The sequence below is a fragment of the Erpetoichthys calabaricus genome, chromosome 10 (assembly GCF_900747795.2).
Source record: "Erpetoichthys calabaricus chromosome 10, fErpCal1.3, whole genome shotgun sequence".
NCBI lineage: Eukaryota > Metazoa > Chordata > Cladistia > Polypteriformes > Polypteridae > Erpetoichthys > Erpetoichthys calabaricus.
In genome coordinates, this window is record NC_041403.2 from 158,327,816 (window position 1) to 158,344,701 (window position 16,886).

The 16,886-nt window shown below is 42.9% G+C and overlaps 1 protein-coding gene across 2 annotated transcripts in view; it reads left to right on the top strand.

Moving 5' to 3' along the window:
* The window catches only part of LOC114659630 (plasma protease C1 inhibitor-like), a 58,595-nt gene that overhangs the window by 26,652 nt on the left and 15,057 nt on the right, over window positions 1-16,886 (top strand). For both annotated transcript variants that reach the window (XM_051932548.1, XM_028812213.2), the window contains exons 6-9: window positions 1,766-2,104; window positions 8,586-8,885; window positions 14,346-14,486; window positions 15,305-15,508. In XM_051932548.1, the coding sequence (XP_051788508.1) occupies window positions 1,766-2,104; window positions 8,586-8,885; window positions 14,346-14,486; window positions 15,305-15,508 (984 nt within the window). The remainder of the gene's footprint in view (window positions 1-1,765; window positions 2,105-8,585; window positions 8,886-14,345; window positions 14,487-15,304; window positions 15,509-16,886) is intronic.

Below are 16,886 nucleotides of genomic sequence, written 5' to 3' on the forward strand. Positions count from 1 at the left end.
TTTGAAAATTCCAGCCTGCCGCTTCAAATGGAATGCAGCATTTTGATTTCACCTACTGTAAGAGCCATTTGCTAGTTTTTTAAATTATAATAATTGTTTGCCAATATATCAGTGCATTGTCTATGAGAGGCTCTTACAACCCTCACAAGCTGAAATTAATTGGTATATTCGGTGAAATTTTGCAGTCTTTAATTAATAAAACTAGGGGGCTTTTCCACCTGCTCGCTTCGCTCGCCAATCCCCCTCCCCTCCACCTGCGCTACGCGCCTTTATGAAGAGGGGGGCTAAACGCATCCCAAGGAGATGCGGTCGCTCTTCCGAAACCCCCTCTTAAACGGTGATACAATGGGGAACAAATACATTTTTTTTACCTCCTCTTTGCTCGATCAGGTGCTGGCTTGCTGCTGCTGCCATGCCACATGATCTGCATCTCGTGCGGCGCTTCGAATTTTTAAAAGCCTGTACAGCAGCTGTCCTTTTGTCTCACTGCCTTGTCTCTCTTCTCCCCCAGACATCCTCAAACACTATGCAATCTCTTTTCACTGTTCCGTTATTTCACCAAGTAATATTTTTCGTTTGTTTGCACTAATGCGATCTTTACTGTCATCTTTTTGAGACGTTCGAATTTTCCTACTTCTATTATCTCTAACCTGCTCTACATGTGTATCACGGAACTTGCTTCCAAAGGTTGTAAGCATGACGTGACTTGACCGTCTCGCGGAACGTGAAAGTGTCTCTCTGTCTCTCTTCAAAAGATCACGTCTCATTGCCGGAAAAAAAAGTCTTGTCTCGTCCCAAGATTTTTTTTCATAATAGAGAGAGATGTAATTATTGTGATGGGTGGCCATGGACATTACCTGGCCAGGACGCCAGCTGGATGGAAGGACCAGGGAAGAGAGCATCGGCAGGGCAATACCTTCCCCTGGACGCTAGAGGGCAGCTCTCGTGGGCGGCCGTGGCACCATGGATTCCCACAGGGTATGCTGGGAATTGGAGTTTGGCACAGCCCCTGTTGGGTTCTATGGGGGGCCGCCAGAGGGAATCCTACATTGGGCTCTCACCACACCTGGGGGTAATTCCAGGTCTGATTAATGAGCCACCGGGAACACCCAGTGCCATCATAAAAGGAGCCACCTCACTCCAGTCAGAGAGCCAGAATCAGGAGGAAGAGGACAAAGTTTGCCAAGAGGAAGAGTGGAGTGGAAGGACAAAGAGAGGAAGAGAAAGAGAAAGAAGAGAGAAGATGTGTGCTCTGCTTTAAGTCCTGTTTTGTGGGGAGCAGAGAAAAGTGCTCCCCGGCTATAAATAAAACGTGTGGGCCGGACTGGAACTTATGTCTGCCTGTCTGTGTCAGGTTAGGACGGCTATTCACGCCTTGGTGGTCCACATTAATAAAGAGGATCATTCATTTTCTTCAGAATATTTCGTTATTATTTGCTTTTGGGTGCTCCCACCTATCCTGAAATACGGGTGAGACGCGGTCCAAGACCTGCGTCTTTTTGGCACCATTTAGGTCCACTGGGTATTCTTGTTAACGTCACATTTACCTAAATTCATGTAAAGCAGACACATTCTTATATAGGAAAGGCACTGATGCTCCACTGCCAGGATAGACAAAATGTCTGCTTCAAGTGTATCAAGTTTCAATGTGTTGTCAAACGATTCCACGAACTTCAATAGTTATGACAAAAACTTTCCTCCAAATTGTTGTCATTTGTAATCCTTGTTTTCTGCACCTCACTTGTCGGGTTATTTTTTTTTCCAGAACCTCCTGCCCTGCAAGTCTTCCAGCCAAAGACAGAGATCTCGTGCAAGAAGGGGACTAGCGTTGTGCTGAACTGCTTCACGTCCCCTCTCAGCCCCACTAGCATTGTGACGTGGTACCGGGACACGGCAAACGGAGAAGAGGCCTTTTACTCATCAAAGGGTCCTGGTGAAGATGAAACAGATCCCCGTGTCCATTTCACACAGCAGCATTCAGATGACATAGACTGGTCAATCACCATTGAGCAGCTGAAGGTTAAAGACAGTGGCGAGTATTACTGCAGAGTATCAGATACACATCAAACGATCACAAGTTTGGCTGTCAAACTCAATGTAACAGGTGAGTTACCCGAAACACGTGTTCACTCTCAGAGTGGCTTTCAGATTAAAGCCAGGCAATCCAATAAGTGACCTAGTCAGCCAAGGGGCGGCATGTTAGGGGGCATGAACGTTTGACACCAAGCCAATGGACATACACTTCTTAACGTCCATGGTGGGTAGGTGGGTTCCAAACACAGAGTCGAGTGGCACACACTCATTAAGGTCCGAGGTATCAGCAGGCTCAAGACACCGAGCCAAGGGGCATACACTTCTTAACATCCGTGTTATAAGCACAAAGCAGAGTGGGTTCCAGAAACCAAGCTGAAGGGCTTGGGCTCCATAAAGTTTTTGGTATAAGCACAGAGTGGCATGGGCTGCAGACACAGAGTCAAGGGGAAAGACAGGAAGGAAACTTTAATGAATGGTGATGATTAAACTTTGGACTGTGATTTGTCTGTTGAGTGAAGATACTGTTTAAACACACAACCTTTATTTGCATTTGCGACTGTGTGGGGTGTAATGGTGTCTCAGTGGCGCCCTCTTGGGGTCAGAACATGCGCTGATATTTTATAGGGCTCAAATCTCATCTTTATTTACCGAGTCCCTTATTTGATCTGCGCTTAGTGAATTCTGCTTCTGTGTTAAATGTAGGGCATCGTGCAAAATGCATTCCTCCACTTCCAGTCAGCTGACTGTTCTGTTAGTTCAGAAACGACACGGTCATATTTAATAAAGGGATATTTTTTAGGCAAAACTGAAAGCCTACGACTGTTAGGGGTGAAGCAAGTGAGAGATCAGCAAAAGCAAACAAAAATGTAAAAGTGAATGGCATTATGAAGTGTTCATTTCGTTTCAATAGGCCAGGGGGGGGTTCCCAAATGTTTTTAAGCCGAAGCCTCCCAAAAATGTTGTACAACCTCGTCAAGACCCAGAGTATAAACCCAATGCTGCGAAGCTGGGCATTATCCTGGATTTTGATTTCTGGTTCCAGCAGTCCCACAGCATGATTTTGGACAATAGCAGACCTGCAATTCAAAGCAAATGCTTAACTGTAGCAGAGTATTGATGGAAATGTGACCAAATATCATGTGAGAGCTCCCGGAGGAATTGGACTGTTTTGAAGCATTACCGTTTTTTTTAATCATAAATTGTTAAGTACTGAACACTTACTCTTACTAACTGTGATATTTTGTTAAAATGGGATTAATAAAGTATCTATTGTGACAGATAAAGGGCGCTCTCGCTCCCTTGAACCCTCAGACTATATGCCAAACACCAGATAAAAGTCCAGATATAATATTTATTTGAACAATAACGTGCACAAAGCAGCCTCCTCTCCACAATACTCATAAATACACAATAACAATAACTAATAAACAATCCTCCACTCTCCCAGACGCGTTGCCACCCTTCCAGAGCTCAACTCTGGGATCTCCCACAGTCCTTTATATAGTCCGTGACCCGAAAGTGTTTCCAATCCCTCAGTCCACGTGACTTCCTATCACTTCTGGGTCAGATCAAAAGTCCTCTTCTTCATCCCGGAAGTACGTCATTCCCTCTGTTGCCGTGACTAAGACGTACTTCCGGGTTATATGAGAAACCCAAGTCTCAGGGCCTTCCTGCAGCGTCCCCTGGAGGCCCCCATAGTATCCAGCAGGGCTGTGATGAAAAACTTCACTGTCCATGATGCCCTGCTGGAACTCGGGGCACCTCTATGTTGCAGGCAGGGTTCCACCTGGTGGCCTGGGGATATTGGCCTGGATAAAAGGCCTGCCATGTCCCACAGTATCTATCTATCTATCTATCTATCTATCTATCTATCTATCTATCTATCTATCTATCTATCTATCTATCTATCTATCTATCTATCTATCTATCTATCTATCTATCTATCTATCTATCTAAAACAAAATTGTATTTTGGAATTTCAACAAGGGATAATTGATCGACGTTTTTTTTTTTCAATTTCCCATATACAGAGACGTCCATAATGTTTGGGACAAAGAAACATTTCTCCTTGATTTCTCCCCTCTACTCTCAGTTTGAAATGACAAATCATACAATTCAGACGTCGTGGTTAAAGTGCACATGGTAGACTTCCATTTAAGGAAATCTACAGACATTTTGGTCACGCAACACTTTTTCTATAGGGTGTCATCCCCCCATTTCAGGGCACCATAATGTTTGGGACAATCACAGGTGTTTATGATTCCTCAGGTGGGTTTCATGGCTTCATAAGATACCCCAGCTTGCATCTACAGTGCCCTTTGGAGCCTGTATAGTTACCATTGTCCAACATGAGGACAAGAGCTGTGTCATGACACCATTATGGCAGGTCTACTAAAGCCACTGTATTTAGGACTTTGTTGCATATCCCTTGCACGCAATAACTGCTTGAAGTCTGCGATTCATAGACATTGCCAGGTGCTGAGGGTCTTCTCTGGTGATGATCTGCCAACTTCTTTTTAATGAAGATGAAAGAAAAAAATTTGGATGTGAGCATCAGCAGGCTTTGTGTCCTAGGAGCCAAGTTACCTGAACTAGATAGATAGATAGATAGATAGATAGATAGATAGATAGATAGATAGATAGATAGATAGATAGATAGATAGATAGATAGATAGATAGATAGATAGATAGATAGATAGATAGATAGATAGATAGATAGATAGATAGATAGATAGATACTTTATTAATCCCAAGGGGAAATTCACATACTCCAGCAGCACCTTACTGATACAAAAAAACAATATTAAATTAAAGATTGATAATAATGCAGGTAAAAAATAGACAATAACTTTATATAATGTTAAATGTTAACGTTTACCCCCCGGGTGGAACTGAAGAGTCGCATAGTGTGAGGGAGGAGTGATCTCCTCAGTCTGTCAGTGGAGCAGGACGGTGACAGCAGTCTGTCGCTGAAGCTGCTCCTCTGTCTGGAGATGATCCTGTTCAGTGGATGCAGTGGATTCTCCATGATTGACAGGAGTCTGCTCAGCGCCCGTCGCTCTGCCACAGATGTTAAACTGTCCAGCTCCGTGCCTACAATAGAGCTTGCCTTCCTCACCAGTTTGTCCAGGCATGAGGCATCCCTCTTCTTTATGCTGCCTCCCCAGCACACTACCGTGTAGAAGAGGGCACTCGCCACAACCGTCTCATAGAACATCTGCAGCATCTTATTGCAGATGTTGAAGGACGCCAGCCTTCTAATGAAGTATAGTCGGCTCTGTCCTTTCTTACACAGAACATCAGTATTGGCAGTCCAGTCTAATTTATTATCCAGCTGCACTCCCAGGTATTTATAGGTCTGCACCATCTGCACACAGTCACCTCTGATGATCACGGGGTCCATGAAGGGTCTAGGTCTCCTAAAATCCACCACCAGCTCCTTGGTTTTGCTGGTGTTCAGGTGTAGGTGGTTTGAGTCGCACCATTTAACAAAGTCCTTGATGAGGTTCCTATTCTCCTCCTCCTGCCCACTCCTGATGCAGCCCACAATAGCAGTGTCGTCAGCGAACTTTTGCACGTGGCAGGACTCTGAGTTGTATTGGAAGTCCAATGTATATAGGCTGAACAGGACTGGAGAAAGTACAGTCCCCTGTGGCGCTCCTGTGTTGCTGACCACAATGTCAGACGTGCAGTTCCCAAGACGCACATACTGAGGTCTGTCTTTAAGATAGTCCACGATCCATGCTACCAGGTATGAATCTACTCCCATCTTTGTCAGCTTGTCCCTAAGGAGCAGAAGTTGGATTGTGTTGAGTTGAACTATTGAGTAGGACTATTCTCTAACATTTCAGCAATTATTTACCGCTCTGATGCTGATCTTTCTGATCATAAAATAGGTCAATCCAACAGCAATTTACAAGAAGAATTCATAATTAATTGCAGAATTACGATATTTGAGGGTTCCTCTAGAGTGCCTCTTCCTCAAGCAAGACTTGGCTCAAAAAGTAATCAGCACATCGTCATCTCATAACAGGCTTAAGTTTTGAGTTTGGTATTTTTCCATCCAGCCTTTTAAACTCTGGACCGTCCTCAAGAAACTGTGACACACAGAAACACACAATTTGTAGAGATAGGTCCATCCACATGTGGTCTATGATAGATCCATCCACACATCCACACATGCCCAAAATAGTGGTTTTTGGGTGTGTGTGAGTGTACCCTGAAACAGACCGGTGCTCAGTCTAGGCATGGCTTCCTCCATGCACCTGGCCACGTGTGTAAATAGATTCATCCTCACATGGTCCATGATAAGTCCATCCACACATGCCCAAGACAATGGTTTTTGGGTGTGTTTGAGTGTGTTCTGCAGTGGATCGGTGCTTAATCTAGGCATGGATCCTTTCTTGCACCTTGTCATCAAGGTGATAAATGAATGAACAGAATAAGTATGACTGTGTGCTGACATGTAAGTGTGTGCACCTTATGGTAAGCTGGCACCCCATCTAGGGTTGGTTCTGGTCTTGTACCTGATCCTGCCAGGATAGGCTCCAACCTCCACAACTCTACTGAAGTACCCACATTTTTCAAATAATTTGATCAAATAAACGTGACTTAAAATGAATATGTGTGTGCCTTGGCTAGACTGGCTTGATGTTCAGACTGGCGCTGGAATAGGTTACAACCTTCATGACTCTTAATAAGCAGATTTTATATAATGAATAAAGGAATGAATTGAATAAAATAAAATAAAAAATAGACATCTGAGCGAGTCCATCTGCAAGCTGACATCCTGGCCTAGCTTATGTGGCCGGGTGCAGGAATGACAGGTGACAAGGTGGACAAATAGTAGGGATACCAACCGGGCACTCCTGTTTAATACAGGAAAGTCCAACAAAAAATCCGCCTCCTGGCTTCAATAAGCAGTCCTCTTAGGCAAATAAACAACAAAAGTAAATCGTCTCTTTGCCATTAAAGTTAGTGTCAGTCGCAGGAGCTCCGTCCAACAGCTCAGTCAGTTTTCAAATGACGCGTCCTTCTGGGCATCCGGCCTTCTTACATCACACGAGGCTGAGTGGTGGGGAGAAAAGGAGAAGAGAATGTTAGCAGCAGCGCCCCCTCTGGCCCTGGCGGGTTATCATTTACCTCATTCGAGCCGGTGAGGAGATCCTCCAACATGCATGCTTGACCCATGGTTCCTGCCTTGTGCCCAGTGCTGCCGGGAGCGGTCCCTGCTGCCCCTGCAATCCCGTAGAATACACAAATTTGTCAGCTGTGACAAAATGAACTTGATAACAGAATTAATGGCACAAGCATTTCTGAGTAAGCCTCTACATATAAATGAAGATTGCTTAACTGATGACAGCTGCTGACCCTCAAGTAGGCCTAATTAAAACGATTACAGGTCCCAAAAAGTAAATTAAACTATCAAGTTATAATTTCTATAGCACCTTCCGGAGCACTGATGTTCATGTACCATTTGAAAAAGCAATTAACGTGACAGAACCAGGTGAATGTGCCAGAACAGCTCCTGAATTTAAATGAAGCCGCAGGACCGTTAAGTCAACAGGGAAGCAAAGCGAGGAGGGCAACATCCCAGTTGAGAAGGAGGTGTCATAAAAGTGCCCGGCATACAAATGAGAAGGGGCTACAGCCTGAATTTTAATACAAGAGTAGCACAAGAATTGCCACTGTCTTGACACAAGGCAGGCATTATGGGATAAACAGCATAGTCAGGTGCTGAGTGGCACATTGGGAAGAAATGGAAATGAGGAGTTAGGCTGCCCCTACACTTACACTTACTACCTCTCGACAGTTACATAATTTAAATGTAATATGAAGGTTTGATTTGTCAAAGTGACTTAATAACAGTATTGTAAAATATTGGATTTGTCTAATTTTTAATGTGATGGATAACAGGCGTGGGCACTGGAAGGGTGCATGATTCCTTACCTGCTTAGGAGACTTCCATATTTGCCTACCTTTGCCAGGAGGTGCCAATTTCAAAGTGAATCTGCTGGCACCCGGGTAGGGATGGACTGAGGTTCCTTACCAATGTAATGGAGGGATAGGGGAAGACAGATGATCTATCTGGGTTAGGGTTCCCACATGGACATCCATAAGGCATGCTGGGATTTGTAGTCCCATGTACTACAGGGGGAGCTACCAGGATTAGTAATCCCTACTTTCACCGGTCTTCTGTTTAACCCTGAAGTGCTTCCAGTGGGCTATGCCCCAGCACCAGAAGTTCTCTCAGTTCACAGATAAAAAGAAGCTGCTCGACCTCGTCCAGGTGAGTTGGAGTCGGATGTGGAGGGCTGATGAAGCCCGCCTGGGAAGTGTGAAGGGAAAGAAAGAAAGAGAAGAGAGAATTGTGGTTGCACCAATGGTGTTGAGAAGTTCTTTTGTAAGGTATTGAATAAAATAAACCTTTTAATTGAACAAAGATTTGTGTCTGGGGTTTGGGGTGATGCAACACCCCTTAGATGTTGCAACGTGTTGCTTGAGTTAAGTGAGATAAAGCTTTACTTTATTTCATCTTTTCACAAATACAGGAGATGACCAAGAGGAGGAGGAGGAGAATCCACCCACTGCAAGCCCAAGTCCAAGCCCAAGCCCAAGCCCAAGCCCAAGCCCAAGCCAAAGCCCAAACCCTCTACCTTACTGTCACCGTTACGATGTTCCTTGGGAGTTTTGTGAATACGGCCCTTCAGACTCGGGAAGGAAAATTCTTTCTGAATCTCTTATTGAGTTTGCTTTTCAATTCTACAAGATGAAGGCAACAGAGAAGCCAGACGCCAACGTGGTATTCTCGCCTTTCAGCATAGCCAGCACCCTGTCACTCCTGCTCTTGGGTAAGTACTGGAGGGAGAAGATGGGGCCGAGCCGTGGAATGTGAAGCACTTTCTCTACACTCAGTCCAGATTAGTAGCCAGGTGAAGCAGGCCATCCATTTATTTTAGAAGAAGGAAAGATATAACGTTGGACAGTGTTGTGCAGGAACTAATTCAAAAGAGGCGCCTTCATTGAACAAGCTCATTTCTCTATAAATGGTGAACTTAACGTAACGTGTTTGCAAGTGAAGAACATAAGCGTGAGCTAGTTCAGTGTTATGTGACATTCTGGAGCTGGTTTAGGTCCAGATTAAACGTTTTGCCTTACCCCAGCGTTTCTCAACCTTTAAGTATTTGCAACCCCAGTTTTCATAACAGTTTTAATCGTGCCCCGCTAACGTTTTTTTGAAAGGAGCCCACTAATACCAATTTGTTCTTTTTTAATTAATGATATATCATAGATGCATATTTTATTAAACCTACTTAACTTTTAGCGACATTTATCTAACTCTATATTTATTTTTCTAGTATCAGAATGTAGTTTAAGTTAATTTGTTTTGGTTTCAATAGACGTATTTTTCATATTTTCGATTCTTGTTTTCTTTTTTCACATCTTCGCACCCCCCTTTTTGTTACTTCGCGCCAACCCTAGGGTGGCCCACCCCACAGTTTGAGAACCACTGCCTTACCCTGTAATGTAGAGGTGGAGCAAAATCCAAATACTGTATTCGGATAAGCACAAATCTTTACAAATATTTATTATCGTACAAATGTTTTGTCATTTATTTGTATTCGGAAAAAATGACATAAAATCAAACAGGCACTGTCTGTGTCTGCCTGCTTGTGAAACGAGCATACAGTGTAGCAGTAGGGGGCACTAGTGCTCCCTTGAACCCTCAGGTACCACACCAAACATCAGGTAAGATTCCAATTATTATTTATTTTATAATAATAATGTGCACAAAGCACTCTCCACTCCACACTACTCATATAAATCAATACAATACAATAATCACCAATCCTCCTCTCCCAGACGCGTTGCCACCCTGCCACCCAGCTCAGCTCACTCGTCTGGGGTTTCCCAGAGTCCTTTATAGTCCCTGACTCGGAAGTGGTTCCATCCCAACAATCCATAAATCCTCATCACTTCCGGGTCAGATTAAAAGTCCCTTTCTTCAACCCGGAAGCACGTCGTTCCTTCCGGTCATGTGTTCATGACGCACTTCTGGGTTATAGGGCACGTAGCACTCTGTAAGCCTCCCTACAGCGGCTCCTGGTGGTCCCCATGGTATCCAGCAGGGTTGTTTATAAAAACTACAATGTCCATAATGTCCTGCTGAGATTTGGGGACCTTCCATGTTGCTGGGAGGGCTCCATCTGGCGGCCTGGAGGTGTGGACCGGAATATTTGTCCAGCCATCCCTCACAATAGTGAAGTTCCGCTTTCTCTTTTTAGAAAAACGTTGTACTCCACCAGGCCACTTTATATTTTTCCCAGTTGGACATGCAATATGTGACACGAATTTTGACCGGCAGCGTAATAAGTTAGTTCACCTACTGGCTGGCTTAGGGTTGCCAGATTAGAAAATTAGAAATACGGGACACTCTTGAAATCTCTCTCTATATTACTATATATATAAATTTATACATGACCCCTACATACCCAGACCAATATCTCTATATATCTCTCTTAAGAATCTCCTCCAGGCTTATAATACTGAAGACTGTAGTACTCCAGTCACACCTCAAAACACAGACATTCAAACTAAACAAATTGTTGTGCTTTAAATTAACTAATCTTTATATATAATTTTCATTTGGATCTTGAGCTTTGTTTGTCCGCGAATTCCACGCATGCGTAGACCACCTTCCAGTTTAGTACGTTGTTGTTACTCACAGGTGTCAACAATGTGCCGGAATAACGAAAGGGGTGGTGGACAGTGTTATGCTGGTTAGCTCCTGAGGCCTGGTTAGAGAATGAGATTGCCGAAGATAAAAGGTACGTGCCTACGTAACATATGAATGAAAGAAAGACAGTGGATAAAATGAATGACAACAGCACGTTCCGGAAATTATTATTGTTACGTTGTAGCCGGCGAGTGCTGTGCGTCTCACAGTTGGTACCGTGGCTTGCTCACATGTCAGTGAAGTGATCCCTATTTATGCTTTAAAGAGCCTGGATACCTATGTGTCCCCCTTTTATAACCATTGCTCCGTGTATATTGCCTTACTCTTTGGATTGCCACAAAGCAACCTGCGAGATTGGAGAAAGGTTGAGAAGAGATCGTGAGAGTAAACGACAGCGTCATGAAAACAAGATGGACTGTGAACGGAGAGAAGCAGAAATGCTCCTCCACCACCACATAATTACTATTCGGACAGTGATTCCGAGTAGGCCGTTCCTATTGAATCAATGTCCAAGGGTTTTGTTTTGTAATTTTGTTTCCCTTATAAAAAATCATAATGCTGTGCGACGAAGGGCCCAGTTCACGACTGGCAGCCGCGTTTAAACAGGGAGCCCTTCACAGACAACTTTAACACGCTCAACGTAGTTGGGCGCACATGGCTAGTATTATATAAAAGTAGAGACATAAGTTAAAAACATAAAGCAAGGATTTTAATGGGTTATGAGGAAAACAAAAGTAAAATCATTTGAAAATAATTTAATAGAAGGGGACACGCTGAGGAGATGCGGTCTGATCGGCTGCTGTCTTTCTGCCACTGCTGCCGAGCTGCGTGTTCTGCTTGTTGCGCTGCGCGTCGATCATATGAAAGTCTGTACAGCAGCTGTCCTTTTGTCTCACTGCCTTGTCTTGCGGGACATCAAATTGTCTTCTGAGAAGATCACGTATCGTCTCCTTCCAAGCCTTCCAAGATTTTTGTTTATAATAGAGAGACAAGCTAAAAAAATTCTGTCAAAGTGAAGTAATTTGAAAATATTTATTTAAAACAGACAACAGAGAAATGTTATTATTATTTAATACGGGCAGTCAGAAAAAAAGTGGGCCATGGCAAGTAGTAACAACCTACTTTGTTGACCCCGTATGTTGCAGTGCTGACCCAGAACTGCACAGCACTGAGGCTGGAGAGCAAAACAGTAACAGTGTTGTTGTCCCCAGCCAACCACAGCAACTGAACAAGTTGCAAACAGGCAGCAAACACAAATTTCCTCGTTACATTTGGGTTATTTTCATCAAGAGAATCTGATAAAAGAAAGTAAAATTACTTATAAAGTTACAACTAAGTACCGTAAGAAGGTAGTAAAAATATATTTTTATTAAGAAAGTTGAAAATGAATTTGGGTATCCCTGAAAGGTCAGTACGGGACAGGGGACAAAACTATAAATTATGGGACATGTCCCGTATATTAGGGATGACTGGCAAACCTACGCTGGATCCACGGTCACTGTTTGTGTCAAATACAGCGGTCATTTATACAGTATGTATGCTTGCATGCATTTAATTTCTGTTTTGACCGGGAGGATATTAGCACACAGTCATATGAAAAGTTTGGGAGCTCCTCTCAGCCTGCATAATAATTTCCTCTCCTTTGAACAATAAAGATAACAGTGGTATGTCTTTCATTTCCTAGGAACATCTGAGTACTGCGGTGTTTTCCAAACAAAAATTTTTAGTGAAGCAATATTTAGTTGTATGAAATTAAATCAAATGTGAAAAACTGGCTGTGCACAAATGTGGGTCCGCTTGTAATTTTGCTGATTTGAATGCCTGTCACTGCTCAATGCTGATTACTTGTAACACCAAATTGGTTGGATGAGCTCGTTAGGCCTTGAACTTCACAGACAGGTGTGTCCAATCATGAGAAAAGGTATTTAAGGTGGTCAGTTACAAGTTGTGCTTCCTTTCCTTTGACTCTCCTCTGAAGAGTGACAGCATGGGATCCTCAAAGCAACTCTCAAAAGATCTGAAAACAAAGATTGTTGAGTCTCATTGTTTAGGGGAAGGCTACAAAAAGATCTCTCAGAGGTTTAAACTGTCAGTTTCAATTGTAAGGAATGTGATCAGGAATTGGAAGGCCACAGGCACAGTTGCTGTTAAACCCAGCAGGTCTGGCAGGCCCAGAAAAATCCAGGAGTGGCATATGAGCAGGATTGTGAGAATGGTTACAGACAACCCACAGGTCACCTCCAAAGACCTGCAAGAACATCTTGCTGCAGATGGTGTATCTGTACATCGTTCTACAATTCAGTGTAATTTGCACAAAGAACATCTGTATGGCAGGGTGATGAGAAAGAAGCCCTTTCTGCACTCACACCACAAACAGAGTTGCTTGTTGTATGCAAATCCTCATTTAGACAAGCCAGATTAATTTTGGAACAAAGTGCTTTGGACTGATGAGACAAAAATCGAGTTATTTGGTCAGAACAAAAAGCGCTTTGCATGGCAGAAGAAGAACACTGCATTCCAAGAAAAACACCTGCTACCTCCTGTCAGATTTGGTGGAGGTTCCATCATGCTGTGGGGCTGTGTGGCTAGTTCAGGGACTGGGGCTCTTGGTAAAGTCGAGGGTCGGATGAATTCAACCCAAAATCAACAAATTCTTCAGGATAATGTTCAAGCATCAGTCACAAACTTGAAGTTACGCAGGGGTTGGATATTCCAACAAGACAATGACCCAAAACACAGTTCAAAATCTACAAAGGCATTCATGCAGAGGGAGAAGTACAATGTTCTGGAATGGCCGTCACTGTCCCCTGACTTAAATATCATCGAAAATCTATGGGATGATTTGAAGCAGGCTGTCCATCAAATTGAACTGAACTGAAGAGATTTTGTATGAAGGAATGGTCAAAAATACCTCCATCCAGAATCCAGACACTCATCAAAGGCTATAGGAGGACAGCGTCTAGAGGCTGTTAGATTTACAAAAGGAGGCTCATCTATGTATTGATGTCATATCTCTGTTGGGTGCCCAAACTTATGCACCTGTCTAATTTTGTTATGATGCATATTGCATATTTTCTGTTAATCCAATAAACTTAATGTCACTGCTGAAATACTACTGTTTCCATAAGGCATGTCAGATATTAAAAGGAAATTACTACTTTGAAAGCTCAGCCAATGAGAAACAAAAATCCAAAGAATTAAGAGGGGTTCCCAAACTTTTTCATATGACTGTATGTGGTTATACATGTTTGTTGCTGGGTATAACTCAATAAAGTGTATTAAAATAAAAAAATCTTCAGAATTATTGTATGTTATTCAAGAACGCTGTAATAGCCTAATACAGTATAAGACATGCACAATTGAAAAAAGTTAATCTATCTGTCATTTTATTCTCACTCCTTAAAAAATACAAAATGAAGTGAACATGAGTTCAAAATTGAAATGGTGACCTATGACCGTGAATTGATTCATTTTAATCTGTGCGAACTGAACTTTGAGCGAGTTCTCATGCAGTGTGACACTGGAATCTTTGCTTTGGTTCAACCCTTTCCTGCTGGTTGTGCTTTCATTGTAGGAGCAAGAGGCGACAGCCGTAGAGACCTCGAAAAAGAATTGCATTATCCGGAGAACTTCACCTGTATTCACGAGGAGATGAGACACGTTGCTAAGACGTCCCTCAATCTGCTGACTGCCTCCAAGATATTCCACGGGGCAGGTGACTTGTTTTCTTTTATTTTTTATATTGTCATGTTGGGTCCTGTAAGTATGGTGGCCCCACAATGGGACCACCAGACTGAAGCTTACGTTTGTCTCAGTGCATCATCTAACATCATGAAGACTTTAGGGGTACGGCACATCCACACGTGCCCACTTACTCCAGATGACACTAAATCACATACATTAAGGAAAGGATGCAAGAAATGATAAGAAGGCAAACCAGCCTAAAGGAGAATGCCGCTCATAAAGATATGCATGCCAGCCTTTATATGTGGCCAGAAACAATTTAAAACAGCATTAATGTGACAACAATATGTCAGTTTCAAAATGAATCGTTGCCAGTGTTCATTCTTCCTCCTGCTTTTTGATTCTCTGCCTTCACTGACTGCCATCTTGAGGACACCCATATGACGTTTCACAGAATGTGTTCAGACCCTTTTCACTTTTGTCACGTTGCAGCCTTCTACTAAAATCCATTTAAAAATTTTGGTCCTTCATCAAGCAGCGCTCGTCGCTGCCGCACCTCACGCTTCTCCCCTTTATTTGAACAGGATATCAAATTCAGCGATTTTGACTATAAAAATAATCAAAATTATTGGAAAACAAATTTATAGCACAGACCATTGGACACATTTGTTTTATGTTATTATTATTATTAGTTTGTTTTTTTTTATTTTTCATGTGGCTCTGCCTCCCCTGACCGCACATCCCTGTAGTTACCTGATTAGTAGTTGATTTGATGTTATGACCGGTGATTGCACTTTGATTTTTCGTCTTTCTTTTAAACGTTTCTCATTTTACTTTTCTCTTGATTAGGCACTGAAATGCAGCCTTTTTTCATCAACCAATCGCAAGAGTTCTACGGAGTGCTGCCTGAGCAATTGACAAATGAGAGCTCAGTGAACGCCGAGATGATCAATCAGTGGGTCTCTGAAAAGACGCAGCACAAGATCACCACGTTGGTGGACGATGTGGGTGCAAACACTGATATCATAATACTGAATGCCATCTATTACCAAGGTAAGAATTAAAACTCTACCGGCTCCATCTGTGGCTGGGAACACAAAGGCCATGCGGAAAGTGTATCTGAAAACTTAAAAGGATTTTTTTTTAATTTGGTAAAAGAGTACAAGTTGGCACATTGTGGCATCTTATATAAACTGATGTTCTTGAGGACCAAGAGACTGTTTGCTTATCAGGCTGGCAGTCTAATAGGTGACAAAATACTTTAACAACCTCTAAAATCATTTGACATTGCAAACCACTAGGGAGCGTTGCAGCACCTCACACCCCAGACACAACAACACAGACACAGTCCCAGATGCCAATAAAGAGATTTATTGGCACAAATATCTTAATACACTCCAGAGCTCCAGTAGTATGACTCTCCCCTTCACTCCACCCTGGTGAGCTTTGTCCGACTGCTTTCCTGAATCTGAAGCGGTGGCAGCTTTCTTTATTCCAGATCCTGCGAGTACTTCCAGTGCTATCACGTTTTATCCAAGAAGCATTTCGAGGTCAGACAGAACCTCCCCATGATAGGAGACTCTGCTAATGATACCCAAGGACCCCAATAGGGCGGCCCACCAAAACTACAACTCCCATGCATCCCTGCAGGTATCAAAATAAGATACATATGTCACCAGTGGGGAAGCACATGGCCCTGGGATGCAGTCGCCCACCTGTCCATCCATTATAATGGCCGCCCAACCAGGAGAGGAATCACAAACCAACCTGGTTGGGATTTGTCAATTTATGTCAATTTATTTAAAGAGCACATTTAAAACAACATCAGTAATGCTGTAGCCAAAGTGCTTTACATTAAAACATACAATAAAAATAAAATAAAATAAATAGAAAATACAGTAAAACACGATACAACCAGCAGTAAATTGAAACAAACATGGAGGGACCCATCAGTATCTCCGAAGTTCTCGGAAAGCGAGAGAAGAGAAATGCGTCTTCAGTCTGTAGTTTTAAACAGTTCAATTGAAGGAGACTCCTTAATGTAATGAGGTAAGGAATCTCACAGATGAGGTGCTGCCACTCTCCCCCTTAGTTTTGCACTTTGTGTGAGGGACCACAAGAGACCACTGACTGGCAGATCTAAGCCCTCAGGATGGCAGGTGTATAACACACAATTAAACAGCTGGGAGCAAACCCATGTAATGATTTAAAAACCCGGCAGCAAAATTTTAAAATCAGTTCTAAAGCTAACTGGTAGCCAGTGGAAAGAGGCTAGCATTGGAGTTCTTAGCTCCAACCAAAAACCGAGCAGCAGCGTTCTGAACCAACTGCAGGCAGCATGTCAGGGATTTGCTGACCCCAGAATACAATGAGTTGCAGCAATTAAGCCGAGAAAAAAAATTAAAATAAAAGCATGAGTAATTTTCTCATG